Source organism: Dreissena polymorpha, chromosome 9, assembly GCF_020536995.1.
Source record: "Dreissena polymorpha isolate Duluth1 chromosome 9, UMN_Dpol_1.0, whole genome shotgun sequence".
In the NCBI taxonomy this organism is placed as follows: Eukaryota; Metazoa; Mollusca; class Bivalvia; order Myida; family Dreissenidae; genus Dreissena; species Dreissena polymorpha.
Window position 1 is genome coordinate 14,581,697 of NC_068363.1, and position 27,754 is coordinate 14,609,450.

At 34.9% G+C, this 27,754-nt stretch overlaps 3 protein-coding genes across 4 annotated transcripts in view; 2 read left to right on the forward strand and 1 right to left on the reverse strand.

Annotated features, from left to right (window-relative positions):
* Positions 1-14,595: 14,595 nt before the first annotated feature.
* Positions 14,596-27,754, reverse strand: part of LOC127845458 (cytochrome b5-like) — a 64,102-nt gene continuing 50,943 nt past the window's right edge. The window contains exons 1-3 of one of the 2 annotated variants that reach the window (XM_052376384.1): positions 17,573-17,764; positions 15,262-15,411; positions 14,596-14,857 (exon numbers count right to left, since the gene is read on the reverse strand). In XM_052376384.1, coding sequence (XP_052232344.1) covers positions 14,660-14,857; positions 15,262-15,411; positions 17,573-17,650 — 426 coding nt within the window. In that variant the 5' untranslated portion in view covers positions 17,651-17,764 and the 3' untranslated portion in view covers positions 14,596-14,659. Of the gene's footprint in view, positions 14,858-15,261; positions 15,412-17,572; positions 17,765-27,754 lie in introns of those variants that run through there. The other variant, XM_052376383.1, reaches the window with a different exon arrangement.
* LOC127845456 (sortilin-related receptor-like) lies at positions 20,514-22,081 on the forward strand. The gene is made up of 3 exons (XM_052376381.1): positions 20,514-20,795; positions 21,077-21,220; positions 21,666-22,081. The coding sequence occupies exons 1-3, from the start codon at positions 20,543-20,545 to the stop codon at positions 22,046-22,048; spliced, it is 780 nt and encodes a 259-aa protein (XP_052232341.1). The 5' UTR covers positions 20,514-20,542; the 3' UTR covers positions 22,049-22,081.
* LOC127845457 (suppressor of tumorigenicity 14 protein-like) lies at positions 25,221-27,217 on the forward strand. Its single transcript, XM_052376382.1, has 4 exons — positions 25,221-25,351; positions 25,531-25,793; positions 26,059-26,202; positions 26,797-27,217. The coding sequence occupies exons 2-4, from the start codon at positions 25,622-25,624 to the stop codon at positions 27,009-27,011; spliced, it is 531 nt and encodes a 176-aa protein (XP_052232342.1). The 5' UTR covers positions 25,221-25,351; positions 25,531-25,621; the 3' UTR covers positions 27,012-27,217.

Sequence of the window (27,754 nt, forward strand, 5' to 3'; positions counted from 1 at the left end):
GCTTTAACTTGTGCAATTTTGTTACTAGAACTTCTAATTGTCTTACTCACTTAGGATGTAGCAAATGTCTTAAGTTTGTTTCGCTTTACAGGATCATGTAACAATACATTCTTTTCAATGAGACAACCAATGATAAAGGCTTCAATAGCAGCACAACCAATATATACTGCCTTAAGAATGTTGGCAGCTGCTTGAGGTTCAGCAGGAACACCAGATGATAGACAATACAACTCATCCATTCGATCCTCCACATCAAATGGGTTTGGAAAATGTTTGACAGCTAATCTGTAAGTTTAAAGGTTTTATATTTTTCATTGTATCAAGAAGATTGGTGTTTGAGAATGTAGATAAGGTATATTTCCTTTATCATTGTGAGCCGTTCCACATGATGTCAGAGTACAATATGCTCTTCAGCATAATTGCATATGTACTTGAAAGCTTCAGTGTCCGATGATTGAATAATGCTTGCTTCAGAGCCTTCATGACTTGCATGGCGAGTCCAAGATCTCGTATAATTTGTTCTGCAAGCATTTTGGTACATTGCTTCAATCGAAATAACGTTTTGATCCTGAACTTCACAAAGCATCCGTTTATCAATTTTTTGAATCGCTGATAGCTTACCTGATTCTTCAGCACATTTTGTAACAGATTTACTTAAATTTTGCTTGACGCTCTTAACTTTGATAATACTTTTGTCCCAAACAAATGCAACTATCGACTGGAAACAGAACAGAGCTTTGGGTAGCATCTAAGGATGTGCGCATGTACTTTTATGTAGAGGGCTGATTGTCATCATCATCAGGTAATGAATGTACCCGCTTTAGAACATGACGTGGATTGGTGAACAACTGGTAACTTCACCTGTGTATTCCATGTTTTTCAAAATCCAATTGTGCGGGCAGATTACTAGAAAAGTATTCTGGTCTATGTTTTGTGGAGTTGTTTGTCGACCTTGTTTCTGCTACATCTTTATTATTTTGTAAACTATAATCTGTTAATAAATGCACCTCTTACTTTAGTGTACTTTCAAAATGAATAATACATTGTTCCCCCTTATGGCTAGATTTCAAGTTATGTGATAGTTTTAGGTAAATAGGCTTTCCCATAATACGTTTATGAAAAGAGACAATTTAGAGATTTTCTGCCACTTTAAAGGCACTAGTACTATTTGAATACTATTACACTTCATTTTTAAAAAGAACAATATACATAGAAACCTAGTTTTATTTCATTGAACATTTTCTTAATTGAACGCCGTATAAACAATAAAAAAAGTTCATGTAGCAAGGATTTCACTAGTTCTAGTAGAATTAGTCTTCTGACTGTATATAATTTACTCGCAAGAATAATTATATATAGAAAACAACTTTTTATGCCCCGGATCGAATGATCGGGGGTATATTGTTTTTGGCCTGACTGTCTGTCCTTCTGTCCCAAAACTTTAACCATGGTTAACGTTTTGCGATCAGTTTTGCAATATTGAAGATAGCAACTTGATATTTGGCATACATGTGAATCTTAGAGAGCTGCGGTGTCCGGACAATCGCTCCTACAGACAATCGCTCCTACGCTAAATTTGACAGGGCGGACAGTCGCTCCTACGATGTTTTGACAGGGCGGACAGTCGCTCCTACGATGTTTTGACAGGGCGGACAGTCGCTCCTACATTATTTTGCCAACCCGGACAATCGCTCCAACATTCTTTTGTCAACCCGGACAGTCGCTCCAACATTATTTTGACTCCACGGCAAAATTTAGTATGCGCCGATCAAAGGCTATCACCTATAATTAACCGACAATTAAAATTACCGACTTGTTAAAAGTAAGCAGATTTAACATGAGCCGACCAATGTGATTTTAATGAATTAATTTACTTATTTAGAAACTATGTTAGAGTTTGTCTATTGTTTAAATGTAATTAAGCAAACTGTAAAAACAATATGTTTATATTGTAATGTCCCACACCTTCAAATTCACTTCCAACATGGAACTAACGAACAAACGCGGTCAGTCTGTGCTATGCTTAGACGGTCACTCGTATTCAATGAAGCACACGTCAAAGTCTACAATACGATGGGTATGCAGTAAAAGTCGTTCCGATTCCTGCACGGGTTCATTCATAACAGATCTCAGTGTAAGTCGACATATAAAAATAATTTTATAATTTATACATATCACATTTTATAAATATATTACAATTTAACACATATAAAAATCGTGCAGTAACACTTGAACACACTAATAATAATAGAAATGCCGATTAAGAAATCGTTCAGTACGTGTCATATATCAATGGGTCAAATGTGATTACAATGACCTAACCAAGTGTTTACTTACATTAATTAACTTAAATGTGACGCAAGTCTGTAATCTTTATGCACGGTTCGCACATCATAGGTGTCAAAGTGGTCATGATACTACCATTGTTGATATAGCAATTATTGAAGTTATGATATTTATTGAAAGATTGTACTTCAAAAGGATGTTTGCGTATTATTAAGACTTTTTTATTGTTGCAACCTAATTTGCCAGAACCACATGATTTAAATTAAATTTCATTGTTATATAAATACTATTTCTTTGCTATTATATAAATATAACTTCTGATTTCAGGTAACACAAGTTAACGGTACAGATCCTCATTCGCACGAAGCAGATCATCACATGATTGAGGCGAACAAATTACGATATGAAATATGTTTATTAATGTAAATATGTGAAATAAATCGAGCTGTGTGTATAAATGTACACATGAGTTTTCTTTCGTTTGTATGCGCTTTCGTTTGCGTATTTTGTGGGTATATATGATTATAAATGCCATATAAATGTCATATCATTAATACAAATGAAATAAAGAACAACATTTCACCTATGCGGTTTTCATGTTTATTCCATTCGCAAAATGGCATTTATTCCAATAAATGTAATGTAGGAACGAATGTTCCATGTTGAATCGGCTTACTTAACAAGTCGGTAATTTTAATTGTCGGTTAATTATAGGTGTTAGCCTTTGATCGGCCTATACTACGTTTTGCCGTGGAGTCAAAATAATGTAGGAGCGACTGTCCGGGTTGACAAAAGAATGTAGGAGCGATTGTCCGCTCTGTCAAAACATCGTAGGAGCGACTGTCCGCCCTGTCAAAACATCGTAGGAGCGACTGTCCGCCCTGTTAAATTTAGCGTAGGAGCGATTGTCCGTATTATTTCAAGGAGACACAGCATTTTCTTGGATATATAATAAACAGAAAGAGATATATAAATGTGAATATAAAAATAACCATTGGAACAAATATATAGAGCCAATTAAGCACATTTATCAACAGGGCCTTAGGTGTGATAAATTATCTTGCATTCCTTGCAGTACGACCCTTGCAGTATGAAAACATAACAGTTGATAGAGCATCATATTTCGGCTAAATTATAACTCATTTTTGAAAAATACATTAAGATGTATTTCTGATTTACCAAAACTGATCAAATGATTAAGAAATAAACTCCATTTACTATTTCCTGACATTTTGAGAGTCAAAACTTTGGTTTCGCCTGTAGATATTCAATCAAATGAAATGATCCAATCAAAGGAACGTTACTCTTGTATAAAAATAGTTGATATTTACAATTTGTGAGTATCAAAGATACACTATGAAGGTAGATTTGTCATTCACAATGTCTAAAATCGATAGAATATGTTTGTGCAGCAGTTATTTAGCAACAATATTGCTTTAAAAGAATAAATAGCAGCAGTATTGCAAATTGAAAAGAGTAAAAAGGCAAAATAAGGTGTATGCCTTTCAAAGTCCCATAACTCTGTAAAGCCCCAACAGAATTTTGCAAACTTTTGCCAGGGAATGCCAACTACATAGAGGGTTAAGAAAAACATAACCTTTAAAATTCACCCTGGGGGAGCAGGGTCATAATGCAGCTTTATAATTTTTTTTTTTTGTACAACATAGTACGTTGATACGCATTTGGTACACTATATTAAGAAGTTTTTAATTGGCACCCACACAAACGGTGGCACATGATGTGTTTCAATTTGTAACACTTGCCGGTAAGCAGGAGCATAAAGCTGTCGATAATTGAATAGTGGATTGATACTAATGAAATAATTATCGATTGAAGCCGTTGTCTATTACCGAACAACAGAACAAGAACAGAACAAATATTTTATTCGGTTAAGCATATTGTAGTTCATTGTGATAACAAGTTTATATGATTACAAATTTCTATACATGCGTGAAATAATGGGTAGTTTATACATTTATAATGAGCGAACATGCGAATAACATCATATTAATATAAAATATACTACACTGTCCATGTAGTGAGTTTATAAACAACAACAACAATATTTATTCAGCAGTAAAGCTTAAACAAGCTCATAGCCTTAATTATATAAACAACATGCAGGCCCGTTACCAGGCCATGGGCCCAGGAACCCGCCCCCCCCCAGACGGCTGTCGAATTATGATTTTTTTTAAAATAATTGGTCCACTGCAATTTTTTCTCTCGTGAAAGGGCCCACGGTACACTTTCACTCAATACAAAAGAGCAGCTATGTTTTATTGTCCCTGATAAACAAGGGGATTAGCGCTCGTCATTGGAGATAAGCCCCTAGGCAATGTTTTCTTATCGCCTTGTACACACATCCGCGATCAGTCCCCCATTGTGATCCTGAATGCTTCATCTATCGATGGTTGATGTTACATGTATATATTAAATTATTCCGCAGAAGTATGGGGTTTTAACAAGTCAGATGGCATTGAACGCATACATTTAAAATTTTGCAAACGATTACTTCAAGTTAAAATAAATACATGTAATGTTGCTGTTTATGGAGAATTAGGTAGATATCCATTGTATGTAAACAGGTTTGTAAAAATTATAAAATATTGGTTTAAAATTTTAACCAGTGAAAATATTATTATGCAAATTGTTTACAAACAAGCTTTAAACGATTGTAATAAAGGTTTTACAAATTGGGTCTCACATGTAAAAAACATGTTAAATAATTATGGATTTGGTTATGTATTTGAAAATCCAAATGTTGTGCAAATAAATAGTTTTATTAGAGAATTCAAATGTAGACTTGTTGACAATTTTAGACAAGAGTGGTATGGTAAACTGAATAGCAGTCCTGTATTAGATATGTATAAAGTTTTTAAAACCTCTTATGAATATGAAGAATATTTGGACTTACTTCCTAGGCGTCTGCGTTTATTTTTTGTAAGAATAAGAGTCTCTGCACACCCGTTGAGAATTCAAACTGGCAGATAGATTTCATAGATTTCATAGATTTTATTTACATCATTTCCAGAAGGCCAATGGCCCATGTGGACACATTTTAGTACAAACAATATAATATTTACAGTAATAAACATATGCACATAATTAATTCAAGCACATGAAATTATAATAATTTCATAAGTATTGTCAATAAGTATTTTACAGCAAGAAATACATATTAACCGTAATAATAATGTTTAAGAGGAGTACTCATACTTATCAATACATATTGCATTAATGTTATCGTTCAAGTACTCTACATAACAAAACCTAAAGAGAGTAAAACAAGAAACTCACTCAAAATTCTGAGTGTACAGCCAAGTCACATAGTCGGCAGCATACATAGATAGATGACAAACATGAAATACATTTAATTTAAGAGGAGTTCTCATACTAATCAGTACATAATGCGTTATTTGTAATAAACACTGACTCCACAAACAAAGCTTATAAGGCGTAAACAAGAACGCACAAAACACTCATTATACATTCACATACAAAATCAGGAACAGCAGCATTTTAAATATTTCAACTAGTTTATGGGCAAAGATACATCAAAAGGGAACATACATGTTCGCAGATCTAACTAAAAATGCGGCATGGACAAAAGCACTCAGTTTTCTTAATACAGATTCATTTTCGGAAGACATCAATTCTATAAATTTTTGCATATTTGGTCGGTTTCTGTAATATGAAGGTATATATTTAACTCTTAAATCTGTATATAAGTTGCATTCAATCACAAAATGATATTCGTCTTCTAGACGATTACAAACAATACATGTCCTTTGCTCAACAGGTGTTGGGTTGGGCTTAGACCATCTGCCACTTTCTATTCTCAATCTATGAGAGGATACTCGTAACCTAGTAATGTTGAATCTGTATTTTTTAATATTACATAATTCTAAATAAGGTTGAAGTTGAAAGGATGCTATATTCCTATAAAAAAGAGCTCTACTCGAGTTAACCAATCGGCCGTTCCAATTTTGGATAAAATTATCTGTAAGTCGCTGTTTAATAGCTGCAAGAAATACAGTATCGTGACCGACATCCTGAAAATACCAGGCATCGTAAAAGCCAATTGTGCTTAGCAAATCACGTAGTAGGGAACACCAACTTTTTTTATTAGGGTATCTTTCGCAGTCACTCAACAATGTAAGGTAAACTTTTTTATTGAATTTATTACTATTAGTATGTAATATTTTAACCCAATATTTTATAATATTAAAATATCTACTTGTTTGACAGTTAAGGCGCCCAAGTTCGCCGTATATAAAATCGTTTTGAGTACTTCTTTTAACACCAAGAAGACTTTTACAAAATTGCATATGAATACGTTCTATAGCATCGCCCTTGACAAAACCCCAAACTTCACTTCCGTAATTAAGAATAGGTGATATAAGTTTATCAAACAAGTCTAATCTGTGTTTCACAGTAATGTCAGTATATTTGTAAAGGTATTTGTTCATCTTAAAAATGGCCTTCAAGGATTGGCCAGCTAATGTTCTTTGTGCATCAGAGAACGAGCCACCAGTCGTGAATACGACACCAAGATAATTGAACTTAGAAACAATCTCAATTGCAATATCATTGTAGTGGAACGAAATATTGTTTGGCAACCGTCCCCCTTTTCTGAATATCATGACTTTAGTTTTATCGACATTCACTACTAACTTCCAGCGTTTACAATATTCATGAAACACATTTAGATTGTGTTGCAATTCCTCAGCGTTATTTGCAAAAATAATGATATCATCTGCATACAACACAAGAAATAGTTTGAAATTATCTACATCTATACCATTTATGCCACTTTCAGCTAACACTGATTCTAAATCATTTAAAAACATAGAAAACAGAAACGGCGATAAGCATTCTCCTTGTCGGACCCCTAGCATACATTCGAAATCTTCACTTAATTGATTACAATATTTAACTCTAGATTTAACAGACGAGTATATCGATTTTACAATATTAAAAATTTTGCCTCGTAACCCTAGTTTAATGAGTTTGCTCCAAAGGTTTTCTCGGACTACATAATCAAATGCTTTACTAAAATCCACAAATACACAATAAAGCTGTTTTCCTTTATTAAGTAAGTGTGTCAGAAGACCATGCAGTACAAAAATATTATCAAGCGTGCTCATATTTTGTCTAAAACCCGCCTGTGCTTCAACGTATACATAATAATGTTCCGCCCAATGTGAGAGTCTAATGTTTAAAATGCGAGTAAACAGTTTTCCTAACGTACTCAATAATGTTATACCTCTATAGTTAGTTTCGTCATTTATGCTACCCTTCTTATGCAGAGGAACAACAAAACCCTCAGACCAGGAAGTTGGAAAATAACCACTATCAAATATTTTGTTAAACAGTGTATGTAGATAAGGCAAAAGGGTGTCTCTACCATGGATAAAAAACTCATTTATATGCATATCAGGTCCTCCACTTTTATTAGATTTCAATTCCTTAATAGCTTTATTGATTAGTTCTGTTGAAATGGGCTCATTTAATTCATCAAACATTACACTAAATTCGTTTCTCTCATACCGTTCCAAGAAGTAGATAACATCCTCATCAGGCGTAAAAAACATACTGTTTGGATTATTAACGCTTTTGAAATATTGTTCAAAAGTACTCAGGGAAATATTGGACTGTTGAATTCCTGCAGATTGTTTGAGCATATTCCAGTACATTTTAGCATTTTTAAATCTTGAATGTTCGAGCTTTCGGGTTTGTGACCTATCGTACTGTAATTTTTGTTTCCGTATACATTGCTTATAATCTGACCTAGTTTTATTAAGTACCATTTTGTTTTCGTCTGTTTTATTATTTCTAAATTTATTCAGATGACTGTAAAAAAGATCCCTTTTTTCAGCACATTCGGTAGAAAACCAGGGTTTTTCATGTGTATTTTGCTGTGAGCTAACATAGCTTAAGTTATTTCTAATTTTATGTTTAAATAAAGGGGAGGCAACTCCATCTAATATTTCATTTAGTTTAACAATGCAACAGTCTATGTCATGTGATGACGCGCTGTTGCTAACAGCATTTGTCCATGTATTTAAATTGTCAATAACATCACTTGAGTGTAAAGCTTCCTGATATAATTGCTTATGGTCATTGTCCCAAACATATTTATAATTTAATCCCCCCGCGATACCATTTCGGTCAATACAATTATTGATTGGCGGCTTACTATCTTTAAACGCAAAAGAAAAATCAATTAAGCAATGGTCGGATAAAATATTTGGATCCTCAACTCGGAAAGAGTGAACACAATTAAAAATACCTGGCGTTGCTATGACATAATCGACTACACTAGAACCTGTTCTGCCAATGAAAGTGTACTTTCCATCCTGATCCCTATCACACCTTCCATTTAAAATACGCATTCCGGTTTGTTTACATAAATCTAGTAACACGATTCCGTTATTATTAATACGACCTTTGTCCTGGGAACACCGCACGGTGCATGCAGTATCAGCTACATAACCATCGGGTAAAAAATCAATATGAGTAATATTTTCATCTGACACAAAATCGGGTAAATCAGATGTATGTGCATTCATATCACCACATAATAAAACATTTAAATTTTCACCATGTTTGGAATTAAGATTCTGTATATAATCAAGTACTCTATCAAGTGTATGGCGTTCCACCATAGCCTGTCTCGAACTATTCTCAGGTATACCGTAGCATAAAAATATATACAAGTCATGTTGTAAACAAATTTTAGATTCAGATATCTTAATACACAGAATGTCATCTTCGCTTGTAAACACTAAAGTATCTTTGCTAGTGAGTTCATTTCGAATGTAAACAATAATTCCACCGGATGCCCGTTTGCTTGATTTTAATAATTGTGTTCTATTTAAAACATAATGATCAAAACCATTTACATTTAAATCTGAGAACTCGTTCGTCCAAGTTTCAGTAAGCAAAACAATATCATGCGATGAAAACACATTAATCAGCTCACTCGATTGTAATTTATTTACACGTCTTGTCGATAATCCTTGGACATTCAATAATGCTATTCGCAGATTGGCCTCCTGTAAAACGTCCTAGATTTTCACCTGTCGCGCATCGTCGGTTGCAACTGGCACACATTTTCTATTTTCCACGTGATTCCCGTTTGTAGGTGTATTTTCGCTAGCTGGTGTTAAGTTTACTATGCTATTTATAGCGCTGGTCAAACCTACAGCGCTATTTTTATTGTCGGGGAAAACCGTTTTGTCACTTTTTATTTTATTTTTACTAGCGCTGCCCTGACGCCTGTACGGAACAGATGACTGTGACCTGCGCTCGGCCCTATCAGTGGACCTATTTGCGATTCTCGTCCGGCCCCTTGTAGGCGTTGTCTCGTCGCGACTTAATGTTGGGTTGTCGTTGTCAGCAGCGATGGATTTGATCGCCGTCTCGTCTTGCGTATTTGCTGGCTTGGTGCTTAAAATTAGAGTTGGCTGTTTCAAATATTGTGTGATATTTGGGGTCTTAAACGATGTAAAGCTTGTGGGTTGGTTAGTAATGCTTAGCATTTTGCTGCCCATTGCGCCCTGATCAGTTGTGCTGACGGGAATTGCTGTACTGTTTGTGTCGACTTCGCTATTCGTGCTCGACGGTGCCGTCTCCCGGAAACCTGTGGGGACAGGGTCGCATGTCTCCATCGGGGCTCGATCCTGTGAGCTGGGTACGTTTGGCGGGACGACAACTTGTGTGACGGACTGGCTCAACTTTCTCTCAGCAGAGGTCAGGGGTAGTTCATGTACTTGTGGGTGATGTGGCCTTATTGGTGTTATATGATCGAGCTTGGCTAGTCTGTTTGCTCCTATGAATTGGCTCCACTCTGGCAACTCATCTTGTATTAGATTGCCGTCCTGGATTAGCTTGGCGGGGTAAATAAGTTGGACCCTCGACCGAGGATCCCGATTTTTCAGCTCTTTGAACTTTGGCCACAGGCGTCCGCGCGCCTCTTGTATTTCTCTTGGGAAATCATGGTCAACGGAGAATGGTGTGTTTTTCAGGCGTCTGACGTTACTCATAATATGTTCTACGTCACCAAAATCCCGAAAATTAGCAATTATTGGCCTGTGCTGATGCTGCCGCAGAGAGTTTCTCTGGCCGAGTCTGTGTGCTCGAGCGATGTACACGCACTGGCTATCTATGTCAAGATGATTCTTAAGGAAATCCTGCAGTATTTTCGTGCAATTCTCACCATAATTTTCAATAAACCCACGGAATATGAGGTTATTTCGCCGTGCTCTAGCTTCCATGTCAATAGATTTGTAAGCTAATGTCTTGAGGAATCTCGTCTGAGCATTCGTAGTACTGACGACCTGGCACAATTTATCCGTTACATTTGCAACAGTGTCATGCAAGCGTGATAATTCTCGGCTACAGTTCACTTGTTCGTTTCGAATAAATCGCAGCTCGTCGAACATGTGTACCATTTTATTGTCTAGTGAACTCTGTGCAAAATCTTGTCTGGACACTTGGGACAACATTTGACCAGTTTGACCAGTTTGATTACAGCCCACATAATTAGGCGGATCGGACAAAACACCATATCTGTTTTGAATTGGTAGACAAAAGTCTTGATTATCCATGTTTGTAAGCGACGCTTGTAAAGTTTATTTACCTTTATATATAGTCCAATCAATTTGACGAGGTAGTAAACCGGTTTTCAATAACACATCACGATGCACATATGATAATCCATATTCCTTTGTTCGCGCACAGTGAAAAAATCAAAGAAATAAAAAGTAGCCATACAGACACATTTTTTACGGCGTACAATCTTCCGATGAGTTTATATATTTATATTACCATCCTTTTTGCACTATCCACGAATTTTAACAGCTTTTAACACATGAAAACATTTATTTTTATTAACTTTTATTGTCCGGTTTGAAAAAATCCGCCATCATAGCAGGGGCGATCACTCCCCATCAGATATGCCCAACACAATATTCCACGCAATGAACGTTATTGTTTATGTTGTAATGACACTGATTTAGAAGACGAATATCATTTTATATGTATATGCCGATGTTACATCGATTTAAGAAAAAAATATATAAGTAATACATATTATATTAATCCATCTGTGTATAAATTTCACAAATTATTAGTTTCTTGTGATAGATTAGTAATTTCCAATGTATGCAAATATATAAAAGAAGCTCTAGTTGTAAGAAATACAATCCTAAATAATACTGTTGAATAGATTTTACCACCCCTCGTTAGAACTTATGTGTTCTTACCATATATTATGTTTATTTGTATTGATTTTATGTTATATAATGTTATGTTATTATTCGCATTCACGTGACAGAATATGATGTGTATTTTTAGTATTAAGACGATGTACTATTGTATAAGTCTGAATAAACTATGTCTGTCTGTCTGTCTGTCTGTCTGTCTGTATTTTGACTAGTCAAGGAAAGAATAGCAGCGAATGGAAGCAACTGCTACAGGAGGTCGTAGACTATGGCCTGATAATTGCTGACGCAAGTTTTTTCTCCTTCTTTGAGAAGGCCCTTACCCCTAGACATATTTTTCCCCTCTAAAAGTTTGATTTTTTTTAAACCTTTAATTGGGCATTTTCAGGTCCCAATTGGGAATAATATATACCGTAATTACTCTATGTTTTCGGACACTTAAAAATAATAAAGAAAATTCGTGTCCGAACACTTAGATAAGAAAAATATTAACAAAATTTTGAGACATAAATAACGAACGAAAACTCGTGTGTCCGAAAATAAAGAGTCACGAAAAATAATTATTTTTGCTAAAAAAGGGGGAGTCCGAAAACTTAGAGTGTCCGAAAACATAGAGTAATAACGGTACTTTTTGTACTTTGGGAATGGGGCCCTGGATTTGAACGGGTACAAAATTACTGACAAAGCTATTAAAACTTAGTATTTATAAGTTTTGAAAGGAAATCACTGAAAAGGGCTACGAAGAGATAGTTAACATGTTTGTTGAAAAGAAAAACAGATTCATAAATTTGCCGAGCAACAGATAAGAATTTGGCAGAATTCAGTATTTAAAATAATTGAGTACCGAGAATTGAGTAATGTCAACTTCTAAATTAATGGTTAATTGGTAAAAAAATAAGTAAAATTGAAACAACAAATCGATCTCATTATATAAGTTAACCTGATCAAGTGTATAAAAATGGTGTATAATTAAATTATTTGTTGCCTTGAATTTGTTTGAAAACAGTAAAATATGTTAAATTGATTATTTAAGACTTTCATTATTTCACCCCAAAAATAGGCGTTTCGCACATTTTTTCTCCTAAAAAGGCAAGGTCTTTCCCAAAATCAGATAAAAAAAAGCTGTGACGTTATTAATTTGTGAAAAAAAATGGTGGAAGCAATTAGAGAGGTGATAAGGATAATCGTCATTAGTTTAAACCTGTAAGTTTCAGAAATCTAAAACCTTTAATATTATTGTGAATTCACACCAATGTTTAAAGCTTAAGAATTCCGAAAGGTGCTAATTTACTCGTTATATTCAATGAATTTTTATCACAAAATAAGGATTTATAAGCATTAAAATTCACCTTACAAAGTGCCAAATTCCAAAAAATAATAAATATATATATAGGGAGGGGGGACCCCTCCCTGGTTGGGCCCTCCCCCCAGTAAACCGTTTTTATTTACATCGCAAACGTTATCATCCTAAAAGATGCAGGTTAATATTTGTATGTTAAACGAAACTATCGTTATATGATAAAATAACACTGAATAAGAACTTCAAGATATATTACAATACAAAGTTGAACACACAACGATTGCATATATGTTTGAATTATTTGCAGTGAATAGAACAATACTGTACATATGCACGTGTGCATGTATATTAACTCAGGCAAATAACATACTTTTCAGGGAACAACGTAGCTGCAAATATGAATTGTTCTGTTAATAAACGCGATATCAACAATAGTTAAACAGATAAAATACGTTTTTTGTAAGATATTACCGGTAATTGTACAATAATAATGATAATAATAATTAAAATAATAATTAAAAATAACAATAATAAATTATAAAAATTAGCACACAGGTAACACATTTATCGTATCTGGTGTCATCTCAAAACGGTGGACGTGTCGTTTTGTACCTGCGATCTTGCTGAAAGAAAACAATCGATCGTTATTTTGTTACATCTTTCCGACCTAAAAGAGAAACAAAACACCACTAACATGTAACCGTTAACTTATTCTACTACGACTTGCGAGTTGTTTTTCTGCAGGCAAAGAAGACAAATCAGTGCGGAATATTTTACAAAAAGAAGCATTTAACTGTGAAAGAAGTTCCGACAATTAAAGAAATTATATATATCTAGTAAAATGCGGCGGATAAACGCGATCAAGCAAGTATTATCTCTTTAACATAAACATTGGTATAACTGATTCAAGCGGATAATTAATGAACGTATGCAAGGTTTTTCGTGCTCGTGACAGCAATAATCAAGTCGCCAATGCGATAAAAACCCTTCCAAGTTACTCGCCCATTCTATAACACACATATTATAATGTAACTGAACTAACACGCTTATTAGATCCCTTTCGTCGATGTCATAATAAAATGCATCCGCACCGAACTAACCCGCCAATGCTATTATACCACGAGAATGTATTAGAACAATTCACCGCGCACTTGCCTGAACACATTCGCCAACCCATTATCGCAATTATATATGCTTCACCAAACTCGCCAATGCTATTATTACACGAGTATTTGTTGAGCTATTCACCGCGCACTTGCCTGAACACATTCGTCGCCAAGCCATTATCGCTATCATATTTGCTTGAAACAACTCGCCGATTCTAGTATTACACGAGTTTTTATTATAGCTATTCACCGTGCACTTGCCTAGACACATTCGACAAACCATTATCGCTCTCATATATTCTTGAACAAACTCGCCAATTCAATTTTAGAATGCATACTTGACTGAAACAACTAGCAAGTGCCATAATAGCACGTATTTGTGTGCACTTCATGTATTTGCCTAAACTTAGTCGCCATAGCTGGTGCTCCATTCATCGCACACACTTGCGTGCATCAACTCGCCGGTGCCATTAAAGCTTACATATTTGCCTTAACAAACTCGACAGTCTCAGTACAGAATGTATACTTGCTTGAACTAACTAGCCAGTGCCGTTATAGAACTCAAACTAGCTTAACCACATAATCGATGACATAATAGCACGCATATGTGCATTAACCAACTCGCCTGTGACATAATAACACGCTTACTTTCCATAACCAAGTCGACATTTTAACCGATTACTTGCCTGCACCAACTCGCCATGGTCGATAAAGAACGCGTTTTTACTTTAACTAACTCGTCATTGGCGTGAAAGCCCGCATAGAACCAATAAGCCGTTTACATTATGATTTATTGCACGCGTACTTGCCTGAACCAACTCGCCTATGCAGTATTTCGCCATCGTGTCGACCGCAGACGCGGAGTGGCCCTTTGACTGGAATGAAATGGTCGCGTCCGATCCTGCGTTCTCCAGAATTATTTCCTCGCCTCCTGGATGCTGGGAAAGTTAAGAAATAAGCGAAATAATTTTACAATAATATTTTGTTGAGTAGAATGGAAAATATGGCGTCTGTAATAAATAAATCGCTCACACAAAACTCATTTTTACGATCATGCATTTAAAATATTAAGATATTAAGCAGAAAAACACCACGGGTCCAAAACTAACATTGTGTGGATATACTGAGCAATTAAGAGCGGTTTCGCTCGTTAATTGCCATAAACAATAATCAACATTCAAATCTACCATTTATGATATAAGCGAAAACCATTTCTTGTTAACATATGTACTGCAAAACGAATTGCACTTAATTCGTCTGCCAGAATCAATTGAGTAAATGAATAAACTAGCATATATATTGTATCGTATGTAAAATAAATAAACTAGCATTTATAGTGTACCGTATGCAAAAAGTCCGTGACGTCATATACTTTATCGGCAATCACAATCCAACATGATGACGCATCGGAGTGGAAGCTGACGTCTTCTAACGTAAACTGACCTACATCGGGAGCTGGTTTTGGTTCAAAAACTGGTTCCACTTCTACTAACTGCAAGGTTGAGAATAAAAATTGGCAATACATTATTTTGAATGCGTACTTGAAATTCGCACGTCTTAGAAGTATATGAAGCAAGACTATGCATAATTTCTATTCGATGTGTTACGCACTTTTTTCTGAATGTAAAGTAATATTCCTAAACAGTTATACATACAGATACGTTTTTTATTTATTGTGTTATCGTGAGTACTTATACTAACTTTCATATGCACATCGATTATTACACCCTAATATGTAACTAAAATAATAACACATCATTTATAATTCCTTCATTACGTTGTACACAATGATGAATAATTTAATGCAATTAAATTATACAACTTAATGTAACATATTTAAAGGACTAAAGGTCAAGATAATTATAGCGGATTACTTAAACAGCTTAAGAGTGATTTTTAATCGGTATTGTCTAAAGTTAACTAATTTAGCTGATTACGTTTTGGTAATAATTCAATAATCGATACCATATTGCTTAATAATGCTCGGTGGAATAACTGTTATACGTTGATTTAAATATATTTTGATACTGTTAAGGGGTGTTGTTGCAGTTTTGCTGATTTTTTTCCATCAAATAGATTTTGTCCGAAATTTATATTTCAGATATATACAAATACTATATGAAAAATGAAATAAAAACATAGGGTCACCGGCATTGTTTTGATTTTATTCAACATTATATGACACGTACTTTTTCAATAAAACTGAAAAATCTCTAATTGCGTTAAAATAATTAATAACCTATGAAATTGGCAACATGTAGATATTATATAAGCTAAGATACATCATAAACCATTTAATTAAACCACACACTACCAATAAAATGGAGTACACAAGTTACATTTTAAGAAATTTATTTTTTATAATTTTTATGTCAACCAAAAAAACTTCATTTTTTTACTATTGTAGCCACATAAATGAAATTTAATTTTTTCTGTCAAATAGAATTCATAAAACACAAATAAAAATAGGAGGTCACCGCACTTTTAACAGAGATTTTTAGTTTTAATTATCCCTACCGTCTAGACGTCATATTTCATAAAATACAGCAATAAGGCAAAATCCAAGTACTGGTACATAGATTGTTAGAAATATGCATAAACATTAGAAATTGTTTACAATCTTAACTGGGATCACACCAGCTTACCAAAAGACATTAATAAAAAAACAATTTAATCACGAACATAATACCATACAGTATCAAACTCGACCTTAATCATTAATAACTTACATGTTCACAGATTTCTTCATGTTTTGAAATTTGTGTTTAAATGCTTTAAATTGATAAATGTAAACAACAGGACTAAAGAGCTCCAGTATAAAACAAAAATGAAATTAAAGAAAAAAAAGTAAAAAAAAGTTAACCCCACCTGGGATCGAACCACTGACAATTATATTATGAACCAACTCGGTCATTTCTGATGATACTTATAACAAAAATATTGAGTTGTGATAATAGCATCATCGGTATTGCTATAAATATATCCTCGGTTAAATAAACTGCTGCAACACCCCTTAATACTTTCGCTAACGATGTGAAAGATGCAAAACAATTTAAGAAATACGAGAAAATAAACTAATAAGTTAACGTCGCAAATGCGCGAAATTCTGAAAACGAGAGCAAGTGAATAAGTTTATGGGTCGTATTTCAATGCGTTAAGTGAACGATGAAGTTCGTGCGGTGACTCCCTGGGCACAAAGGAATCGCTGCATATAGGTGAGAAACGACTGTTCGAATCTCGTTCAAAGGACGTAAAGGAATATTATGCTTGTGCTAGTGCTGATGGCGTTGCTTGTGCTCATGATGATAATGATGATGCCAATGATGAAGCCGATGATGCCGATGATGATGCCGATGATACCGATGATAAGGACGATTTCGATGACGACGATGACGATGATGACAATTATGACGACGACGGCGAAACGATTACGACGACGATGATGACGACGATAGTTTGTATAATAATAATAACGATCATTTGTATAATAATAATGATACTAATGATGATAATGGTGGTGGTGGTGGTGGTGATGATGATGATGATGATGATGATGATGACGATGATGATGATGATGTTGATGATGATGATGATGATGATGATGTGCACATGTGATATTATTGGCACGAAATTGATAAGGTAATGTAACAAACCTTCGACGAGGAATCGAGCAGCGTCTGCACAAATCGCGAGAGCCCTTTCTTGAAATCCACACCTGTAAATCCATCCATTTGCGAACTTCCGAAATTCCAAATGGTGATTTTGAATCAAACACTAAATGAGCTGGTTATATCGGCACAACATACTTCGCCAATTAACTATTATATTTTTGCCATAAATCATTGTTAAATATGTCCGCTATAAAGAAACGATATATTGAATATGTTTGTTATCATAGCTTTTCTTCCAATGTAAGCTTACAGGCTGTTTAATTTGATATGACCGCATTTTGGTGCGATGTGTTTACAGTTTATAAGTGGAACAAAAGGTTTTAAGTTGCGCTTCTTTTGTGGCTTCAGCTATTTAAAGCGGTTACTTATCGCCTGATCATACATTATCCTGAAGAAAAGATAATCGCAGATTAAACAAGTGCTTTAAAGATAACATAATTAGATTGTTAAATATTTTTATAAATACACGGGGTTAATTGAAATATTCGATGAGAACTACGCACGCTATTGAGCCAGTTACTGGACTAACCATTGTTTACAGAAAAATCATGATCATTGTATTTGAAAATTAATCGTTTCATTACAGTTATTAATTCCTTTGCTATTTATCATTTACAAGATAATATACATATAAATATTAATAAGTTCATAATTTAAGTAAGAACAAACGGTAATTAACCGAAATCATATCCAGTCTACGCAAATACTACGACGAATATTGTTTCTTTCATTAGAATATTGAGTCTTAATAAGTAAATGTAGCCATATTGTATAAAAATACTCATTTTGTAAATGAAACATTTTTCAAAGGAAAACGCTTTTCATGCAATGTTTTCGATTGGAATAAGCAAGCTGGGCTCATCACATTTGAATGTGTTCTGCACTAATCCCAATTTCTTAGAAAACTCAACATATTACTGGAAAATATATAGGGTTTCGTTAAGCATTTATTTCTTAGCTTAATGATTACTAACCTAGCTCATGACCATAACGTAATTCTGATAAACAATTTATGTGTCTGGTTTTCATTTTTCAATAACACGAGTTATGGCCAGTTCAAGTGCAAAACGAGCAAAGAATGCGCGGACAAAAATCTTGTCTGCGACGGAAAAGCCGTCTGCCGCGACAAATCAGACGAGAGCGACTGCATCACGTGCTTCGACATGTTAACGTGTAGGAACGGACAGTGCATCAACAAAAATGGTGTCTGCGACGGCCTGAAACAGTGTAACGACGGATCCGACGAAATCGGTTGCCATGGTATCAAGGCTAAACTGGCGATCATTTTGCTCGTGGTCGCCGGACTTGTTTGCATCATAATGCTATGTATTATAATTGCCGTCTGCTGCAGGTTCTATAATTCACGCAATTCCGGTTACAAGCCACTAGCTTAACCGAAGTAGCAATTTTTAGCGACCTTTTTGAAGTTCGCGAAACTATATTAGTCACACCTATTTATTATATTATTTATCTTCTCGTACAGCTGTGGGAATATTTACTATTTAGTTTATCTTCGTGGATTTATTTCTTATGAAAAGCTAACTTATGAAATTCAATGTGTTTGTTTAGTTTACTCAATAAACTCAATAAACAAGTTATGTAACTGTTTCAAGCACACATCATTGTTAAATAATATGTTAGAAGGTGCTATTTAATTTACGGACAAATGCTTATTTGAAACCTCTTTATTGTAATGAAGGCGGAAAGTGTCATCCCTGATTAGCCTTTGCGGACTACACAGGCTAATCTGTGACGACACTTTACGCACATACATTAAACCCCCTTTTAACAGAGAATGGCTGATATTTATGTTATTATTATTATACTACCCATCTCTAGATTCCGTCTTCATTCCATTTCCTAAAAACAATCTTTCTTCGCTCTCCTATTCCAGCGCTTTGAATGCTGATTTAGTTAGATACTTATTTTGATTCTGCAAAGCGAGATTTGAAAAATAAAAGCAATTAAGTGTCTTAAACGATAATCGTATTTGACGTTTTACGTTATCAATATGAAATATATAGAATATATACCTTAAAAAAAGTCAGTAATTTTGTTAACGTAGGAACAGAATATGAAAACAAGAATCGATTCTTATTAATGTATTTAAACGTTAGTGAATATAGAAACAGAAGGATACGTATATCATTTATATAGTTCCGCTCCGCAAACGCAGTAAACGCAAGCAAATTACTGTCATTTTGAAATCGATTGTAACAGTTGGTAATCAACAGCAAAGATATTTAAATTAATGTTGCGAGATATATATGCATGTCCGCGACAATCAATAATTTTCCGCGTTTCATGATGTATATTCTCTAATTTGAATCTGTATTGATTATTCCGGTGTTCGCTCTGAACCAGTTAGGTCGTGGGTTTCATACAGTGTAAACTAATACAAATATTATTTCAATGGAGCTGTGTGTCTGGTCGCTGATTTTAATTTTGACTTTGAGCATACGTCTGCAGAGTGGAGGAGTTTTTGCCCAGGATGACTCAACATGCCTAGCGATGCTCGGAGGCAGTAAGTGGATTTTCATTAACATATATACATGCACACTGAACTTCAGACACAATTATATACTTGAATCTTATTTTTATATTCTTGTGTGTGCTGCAGCTATGGAAATAACATACAACACCGTTCAAAACTTTGATAACGGTCGTAACGTATGTTCATCATCATCATCATCATCATCATCATCATCATCATCATCATCATCATCATCATCATCATCATCATCATCATCATCATCAGCAGCAGCAGCAGCAGCAGCAGCAGCACCATCATCATCATCATCATCATCATCATTATCATTATCATCATTATTATCATTATCATCATTATTATCATTAATATTATTATTATTATTATTATTATTATTATTATTATTATTTTCTTTCGTTAGATGTGATACTTAAGTCACTGAATTTACATTTATTTAAGTTGACATGACGAATCACTGCTCGCAGACGAAATCGATCAACGGGTCTTTGGTCATTTCCGTTTCAAGCCATCAGTACAAGGTCATACCGAAATGCCAGAACTGCTCCGTTACCATTGTTACCGCAGACGACAATAATTTGGTCGCCACGCTCTACAAACTTGGGACGGAGATTTCAAACTCCTCTGCTGCTGAATGCGATATAAACAGACTGGATATATTTGACGGGAATTCTTCGGAAATTTCAAAGATTTTATCAGGTCTGGTATATTTTTATATAAATTTTTGCATTTCGTATGTGTCTTGGCAGGTTGAAGACATATATACTGAAACAGGATTTAATATTCATTTAAGTTTGTATTGTTACTTCATAGTATTAATACAGAAAGTATTTTTGCGTGAAACACGTGACATCTGGTAAAAAAGCACTGCGACATTCTAACGGAGTTGTTATTCAATAAGAATACTTTACAGAAACTACTTTTTATATTCAGAAGCTAAGTCGAATGGTATTCGCAAACGATTAAAAAGTTCATTTTAGATGAAGTTGGCATCTGCGGCTGTAAACTTCCCGACAATACTGTTTTCAAGTCGTCTGGTAACGCCATCACGGTCCGTCTGCAGACGACATGCGACCAGACGACACACGGCGAGCTGGAACTGGTAGTTACGTCAGTAAAAAGCGGTACGTATTGGACAATCGCTGATGTGCGCGCATATCTCCGAAGAAATTACAATTAATAACGTACATACACTATCACATCATTGCTTCAAACGGAGTATTTGGCGTTTTCATATTGCGTACAGTAAAACATTAAATTTTGCTATCACGGATCTCCCGTTTACAAGTTAATAAGTGATTAGATCATTCTGAGAGTTATATGAGTGTATTACAACGTTTCCTTTGATTAAAATTGATTCATATTCCGAACACTTCGCTTTTGTAACTTGGTATTTTAAGTCATTAAAGTAAAGCGCCTTTACTATAGAATCAAACGACGTTTTCTGGATGTAACATGTTTTCCTGTACACGCTTACGTTAGTGCTGTTCTGTTGTTCAAATAGGATTGTTAAAACTAAGAAATCAAATCCATCAATTTTAAACCAAAATATGTCTCTTATTGTCTCAGAACTGTTCAACCACACGGACTGCGCGGGCCAGTTCAAGTGCAAAACGAGCGGTGAATGCGTGGACAAATATCTCGTCTGCGACGGAAAAGCCGGCTGCCGCGACGAATCAGACGAGAACGACTGCAAGATGAAAAACATCACGTGCCTCGACATGTTCACGTGCAAGAGCGGCCAGTGCATAAACAAAAATGGCGTATGCGACGGCAATGATCAGTGTCACGACGGATCCGACGAAATCGGTTGCCATAGAATCAAGGCGAATCTGGCGATCATTTTGCTCGGGGTCGCTGCAATTATTTGCCTGATCATGCTCTTCATAACGATTGCTGTCGGTTGCAAGTTCTACACTGCGCGCAAATCCGAGTACAAGCAATTTACATAGCCAAAGTTACTATGTTTATGCGAACTTTTTTGAAGTCAGTGAATATCCAGATTTAATAAATCGATAACAATTCATTATATAAGTCACTTTTATTTATTATATTACTTTTATATAATGTATCTTCCCGAACCGTTATACGAAACGATGATTATGTACATTTCGAAGAGTTCGATGCAACAGCGGCAGGCCTATTTATTATTCAGTATGACGGCATTCACGGGGACTTCGTGGATTTAGTTCTAATTTAAATAATATATTATGTTTGTTTGTCATCTTTTGTGATCTCATAAAACTCAAGAATTTTTTTTATTAAATTGTCTCAAGAACAAAACACTGTTAAAGATAACTATTAAAATACTTGCTTTACAACTTTCGCTACAAGCGGCGTATCGTAGGTTGACGATTAAATTAGCAAATCCAGTAAAATTACAGACTGTTATTGTCAATTAATTATTGCATATTGTGTTGAAATCATTGTCACAAAAACAAGTTCAAAATAACTTAACATAATTGTGGACTTGATGGACAACTAATGAAGGACAACTAATAATATATGGCGGAAAACAGGTGTAATTAAATTCGCGTTAATCCCATTTGCTCAAACATTATCGAGACTTTTCCTCTCCAACTTATTACGAATCATGCTACTTTCCATGTCAATATACTAGACATACATCCGACCCTAATCGCGTTCTCAACAAACCATTTAAACATGCTGATTTCAACATTAAATATTCTTGAGAGGATATATCCCCCCACCCCCCACACACACTAATGTACACGAACGTCGACATTAAAGTGAAATTTCTGTATGAAAATCAAATGTGCATTTAATCGCAGGAACATAAATTACTGGATCATTATTAAAAAAAAGGATTTTGTTTAAACTAAACGATTCCCACATTTTAGCAAACCACAAATGTTACATATTATCTCATATTGCCGACGGTGACCGGTTGTCTTAGGTGTATGTCGTACGGCGACTCGCCGACTTTATGCTCCAATTATAAAACGACCACAATAGTATAGCACAATCAAACAAAGATACACAAAATATATATCTAATAAATCAAACTCTCAAACCACAATACAAGCATAGAGCAGGATGATTTCGTCGACCGGTTGACTTATGTGTATGCCGTACATCGCCTCACCGACGTCATGTTCTATTTCTTAAACCACTTTAGCAAGGCATTGGATTTAGGTATATCAAGGCCGAATCCACTGTCACAAATGTCTTGCTTTCAACATAAAATTATGTCTAAAACAAATACAAAAGTAAACAACACCTCTTTCCATACCATACAAATCATCTAAAAAACATTAAAATGACGGAAGGGTATATTTTCTGAAATACGAATACCGATTGCCGTACTCCCACCATGGATGTTCTCTACTCTATCTTTATAACAAAAAAGCTGTTTTAAAATGATTTCTCGGATTAATTCAAACATGCAAACTTCCACATGAGTACGTTAACCATTCGGCTGTTTATTGACTTGTTTATGACAATTACGTACGTGCAATCTCTTCACCTATACACGCCGTGATGGCATTTATGGTCAAGAACAAACAAATAACTGGTAGACGATGATTGTCGGCCGATAAACATGATTTGTTACCGGTATTCAAGATGGATATATTGTATAAAAGTATTAAGTCAGAAAAACACATATATCACCAACGTAGATTAGTATATTACATGAATTCTAAAAGGCATATCGACTGGTATTTACAAAGATGACTGTAAATCGATTATACGCATTACTTTTTGTGCTATCTATAATATATAAAAAAACTTTTCATGTTTTGTATTTGTGTGAAAAACAACAAACACACTGTAATGTGCGGCAACTTCGACTTATTCCATACACGTGGAAACGACAGCAATGTCAATGTGCCCAGTATAAATACATGTATAAGTTTGAAATGAGAGCGATTTACTCATCGTATATCTATTCCACTACACATACTTTAAGACATAACTAGTGCCTGTCGCAATGGGGTCGAAGGATATTCTCACAATGTCGAATGTCGTTATACGTATAAAATTTGTATATAATGTATCATTAACCTAGGGGTTAAGCATAGATATTTTGGGGCATAAGATGCTATAAATCGCAATCGAAGTAACCTTTTAATTAATGGAACTACTATGAACACACGTTTCTACCAAGGCGTCTAAGGGAAGGAACAACACGTGTTACAATGAACTATAATTATAGTATAATAGTCTACCATAAAAGATGTTCGTGAAAATAATATGGATAACAAACTGTTACTCTTTATATTTTTGATGAGGCTGAGGTTAAAGGTAACACAAAATGAAACAACAACTTACCGTATAAATGTATCAGCAATCACCAGAATGGGATTTAACAAGTTTTATTAATTTTAAAATATGACAAAATAGCTTAAATTCATTTGCCACGATGGGAAAGCCTATGCAATATGCGGCTCATGCATATGTTTACAATGATATTGAAGGCAATATATGAAATGTTCAACTATTAAAAATTCTGTGTGGTATAAATAAATTGCATAACACTAAATTTCCATTACTTCAAAATATTTATAAAAACATGTGCATGCCAAATAAAAGAATACGTATTGTAGAAACGAACGAGATATGTTTTATTGATAGTTTTATAATCGGTAAAACATGATTTTATCTGCGCTTTAGACTTTTGCTAAGAACGAGATATAAATTTAATTTATATAAACCACTATGTGACGTTTGGTTTGATAGTAGCACTTTCTCAGACATAACACGTTATGACATACGGTAACATCTCAATATCAAATCATGAACACATTTAGATTTGGCATACCATACACTTAGCACACATTTATTGCGTTAACAACTGAATTGTCGGTAATTATTCGTTATTAACCAATGTGTTTCACAACGGCTCGCAGATAAATGCGTATAACAATTACAACGTTCCGGTGCGCCAACAAAGCAAACTGAAACAAGAGATTGTTATTTCGGAACTGATTGTTGGTAATCATCAGAAAATATCTTTAAAATAATATGCAAATATATGTAAATAATCTCGTCAAATTCAGATTTTGCCGCATTTACATGTTTACACTCTTATTATTATACCAAAACTGTATTGCCAGTTCAGGCGTGTGCTGAGAACCATTTAGAACTAGGATTTTATATACTGTAAAAACATATTATTTCAATGGAGCTTTCTGTTTGGTCGCTTATTTTGATTTTTACTTTGAGCATGTGTCTGCAGAGTGGACGAGTATTTTCCCAGGATGATTCGACATGCCTAGCGATTCTTGGAGGCTGTAAGTGGAATAAAAAGAATATATATATGCATAAACACTGTATTTCGCGAATTTATATACTTACATTTAATTGATTTTTAATATTCTTGTTCATGCTGCATATATTGTTTTTATATCATCATCATCATTATTGTAATAAGGAAATGATACTTAACTCACCTCGTCGATATTCATTTCAGTTGACATCACGAAACACTGCTCGCAGACGAAATCGTTAAACGGGTCTATGGTTATTTCCGTTTCAAGCCATCAGCACAAGATCATACCGAAATGCCAGAACTGCTCCGTTACCATAGTGACCGCAGACGACTGTCTTTTGGTCGCCACTCTCTTCAAACTCGGGACGGAGATTTCAAATTTGTCGTCCGCTGCATGCTATCTCATCTCAACAGACTGGATATATTTGACGGGAATTCGTCGGACATTTCGAAGATGTTATCAGGTCGGGTATATTTAAAAAAATATTTGTCTTTGATATGTGTTTTGGCAGGTTGAATATATATGTATTGAGATGGATTTGATATTTATCTAATTTTGGTATTATTTCTTAATACTATTTGTTCAGAGACTATCCATTGTGCATGAAAGACGTAACATCTGCTAAGGTAGCATTCTATTGGCGCGGTTATTCTATCACTATGCTTAAATAAACTACGTTTTGTTAAGCCTTGTTGCATATGAATAGCAAACGAAAAAATACATTTTAGACAAAGGGGGCATCTGCGGCTGCAAACTTCCCGCCAAAACTGTTTTCATGTCGTCCGGTAACGCCATCACGGTTCGTCTGCAGACGACACGCGACCGGACTACACACGGAGAGTTGGAACTGGTCTTGACGTCTGTGAAAAATGGTACGTATTAGAAAATCACCGATGTGCGCGCATATCTCCTGATAAATTAAAAGCTTTTATTTTCTATTAAGACACACAGACAGAAAAGTGCATGTTAAATAGCTTTGATTGAAAACCTAACATTCAAGTTTTCGTATTGCGTTGCCTAAAACACTAAATTTTGTCGTAATGGTTGAAACACAGCAAACAGCTGTAGCATGGAACTCTTCGGAATGTGCATGGTCATCGTTAACCAATATCAGAATTGGATGATAATACAGTGACATGTTTTACAACGTCTTGTATAAGTGATCTCCCGTGTTACAGCTTAATAAATCATTCCGAGAAGTTATTATATGAGTTGATAACAATATTTTTTTTGATCAAAATTGGTAAATATTCCGCATAATTTGCACGTAAGACTGGGTCTTTTTAAGTCATTTATATTGAGCACATTTGATATGGTATCAAACAACGTTTTCTTGATTTTACATGTTTTACAGGACACGCTACAGTAATGTATGCTCTGGTTTTTTGTTTAAATAGCATAAATTTGTTTAATCTACAAAATCAAAATCATCACTTATCAAACCCAAATATGTCTAATTGTATCAGAATTTTTCCACCGTGCGGACTGCTCGGGCCAGTTCAAGTGCAAAACGAGCGGCGAATGCGTGGACAAAAATCTCATCTGCGACGGAAAAGCCGAATGCCAAGACAAATCAGACGAGAGCAACTGCAAGATGCACAACCTCACATGCTTCGACATGTTTACGTGCATGAATGGACAATGCATCAACAAAAATGGCGTCTGCGATGGCCGTGATTAGTGTTACGACGGGTCCGACGAAATCGATTGCCATGGTATCACGACGAACCTAATGCTAATTTTGCTCGGGCTTGCCGGACTTGCTTGCGTCATTATGCTCTGGATTATGATTGTTGTCTGCTGCAGATTTTACTTTGCGCGCAATTCCGCATACAAGCAATTTACATGACGGAAGTCACTATGTTTATCAGAACTATCCTGATTTAATAAATCGATGGCCATTTCTTTGTTTTGGTTGCTTTTATTTATCGTAATATTGTTCTTCTCGTATAGCTGTGCGTAACGACGGTCTCTCACATTCCAAAGAATGCAATGCTACAGCTGTAGGCCTTTTTATCATTCAGTATATTTTCATTCACGAAGTCTTAGTGGATTAAGTTGTTGTAAAAAAACTTAAACAATCCATTCTGTTTGTGTGTGATCTCAATAAATTCAAAAATAAATTTATATGCCATAAGAGCACAACACTGTTACATAGAACTATTAAAATACTTACTTAACAACTTTCACAACTGAATGCAGGGTATCGTAAATTAAGATTTAATGTGCACATGCATTTGATACTCAGACTGTTGTTGTCAAAATACTTTTGCACAATGTTGCACAACAATTGTCACAAAAAACAAAAAATTCAAAATAACATAAAATATTAGTGAACTCGATGATACGACAACTAAGAGTGATGGTGAAAAACAGCTGTACTTAAGGTCACGAAAATCCCGTTTACTCAAACGCTGGAATAAT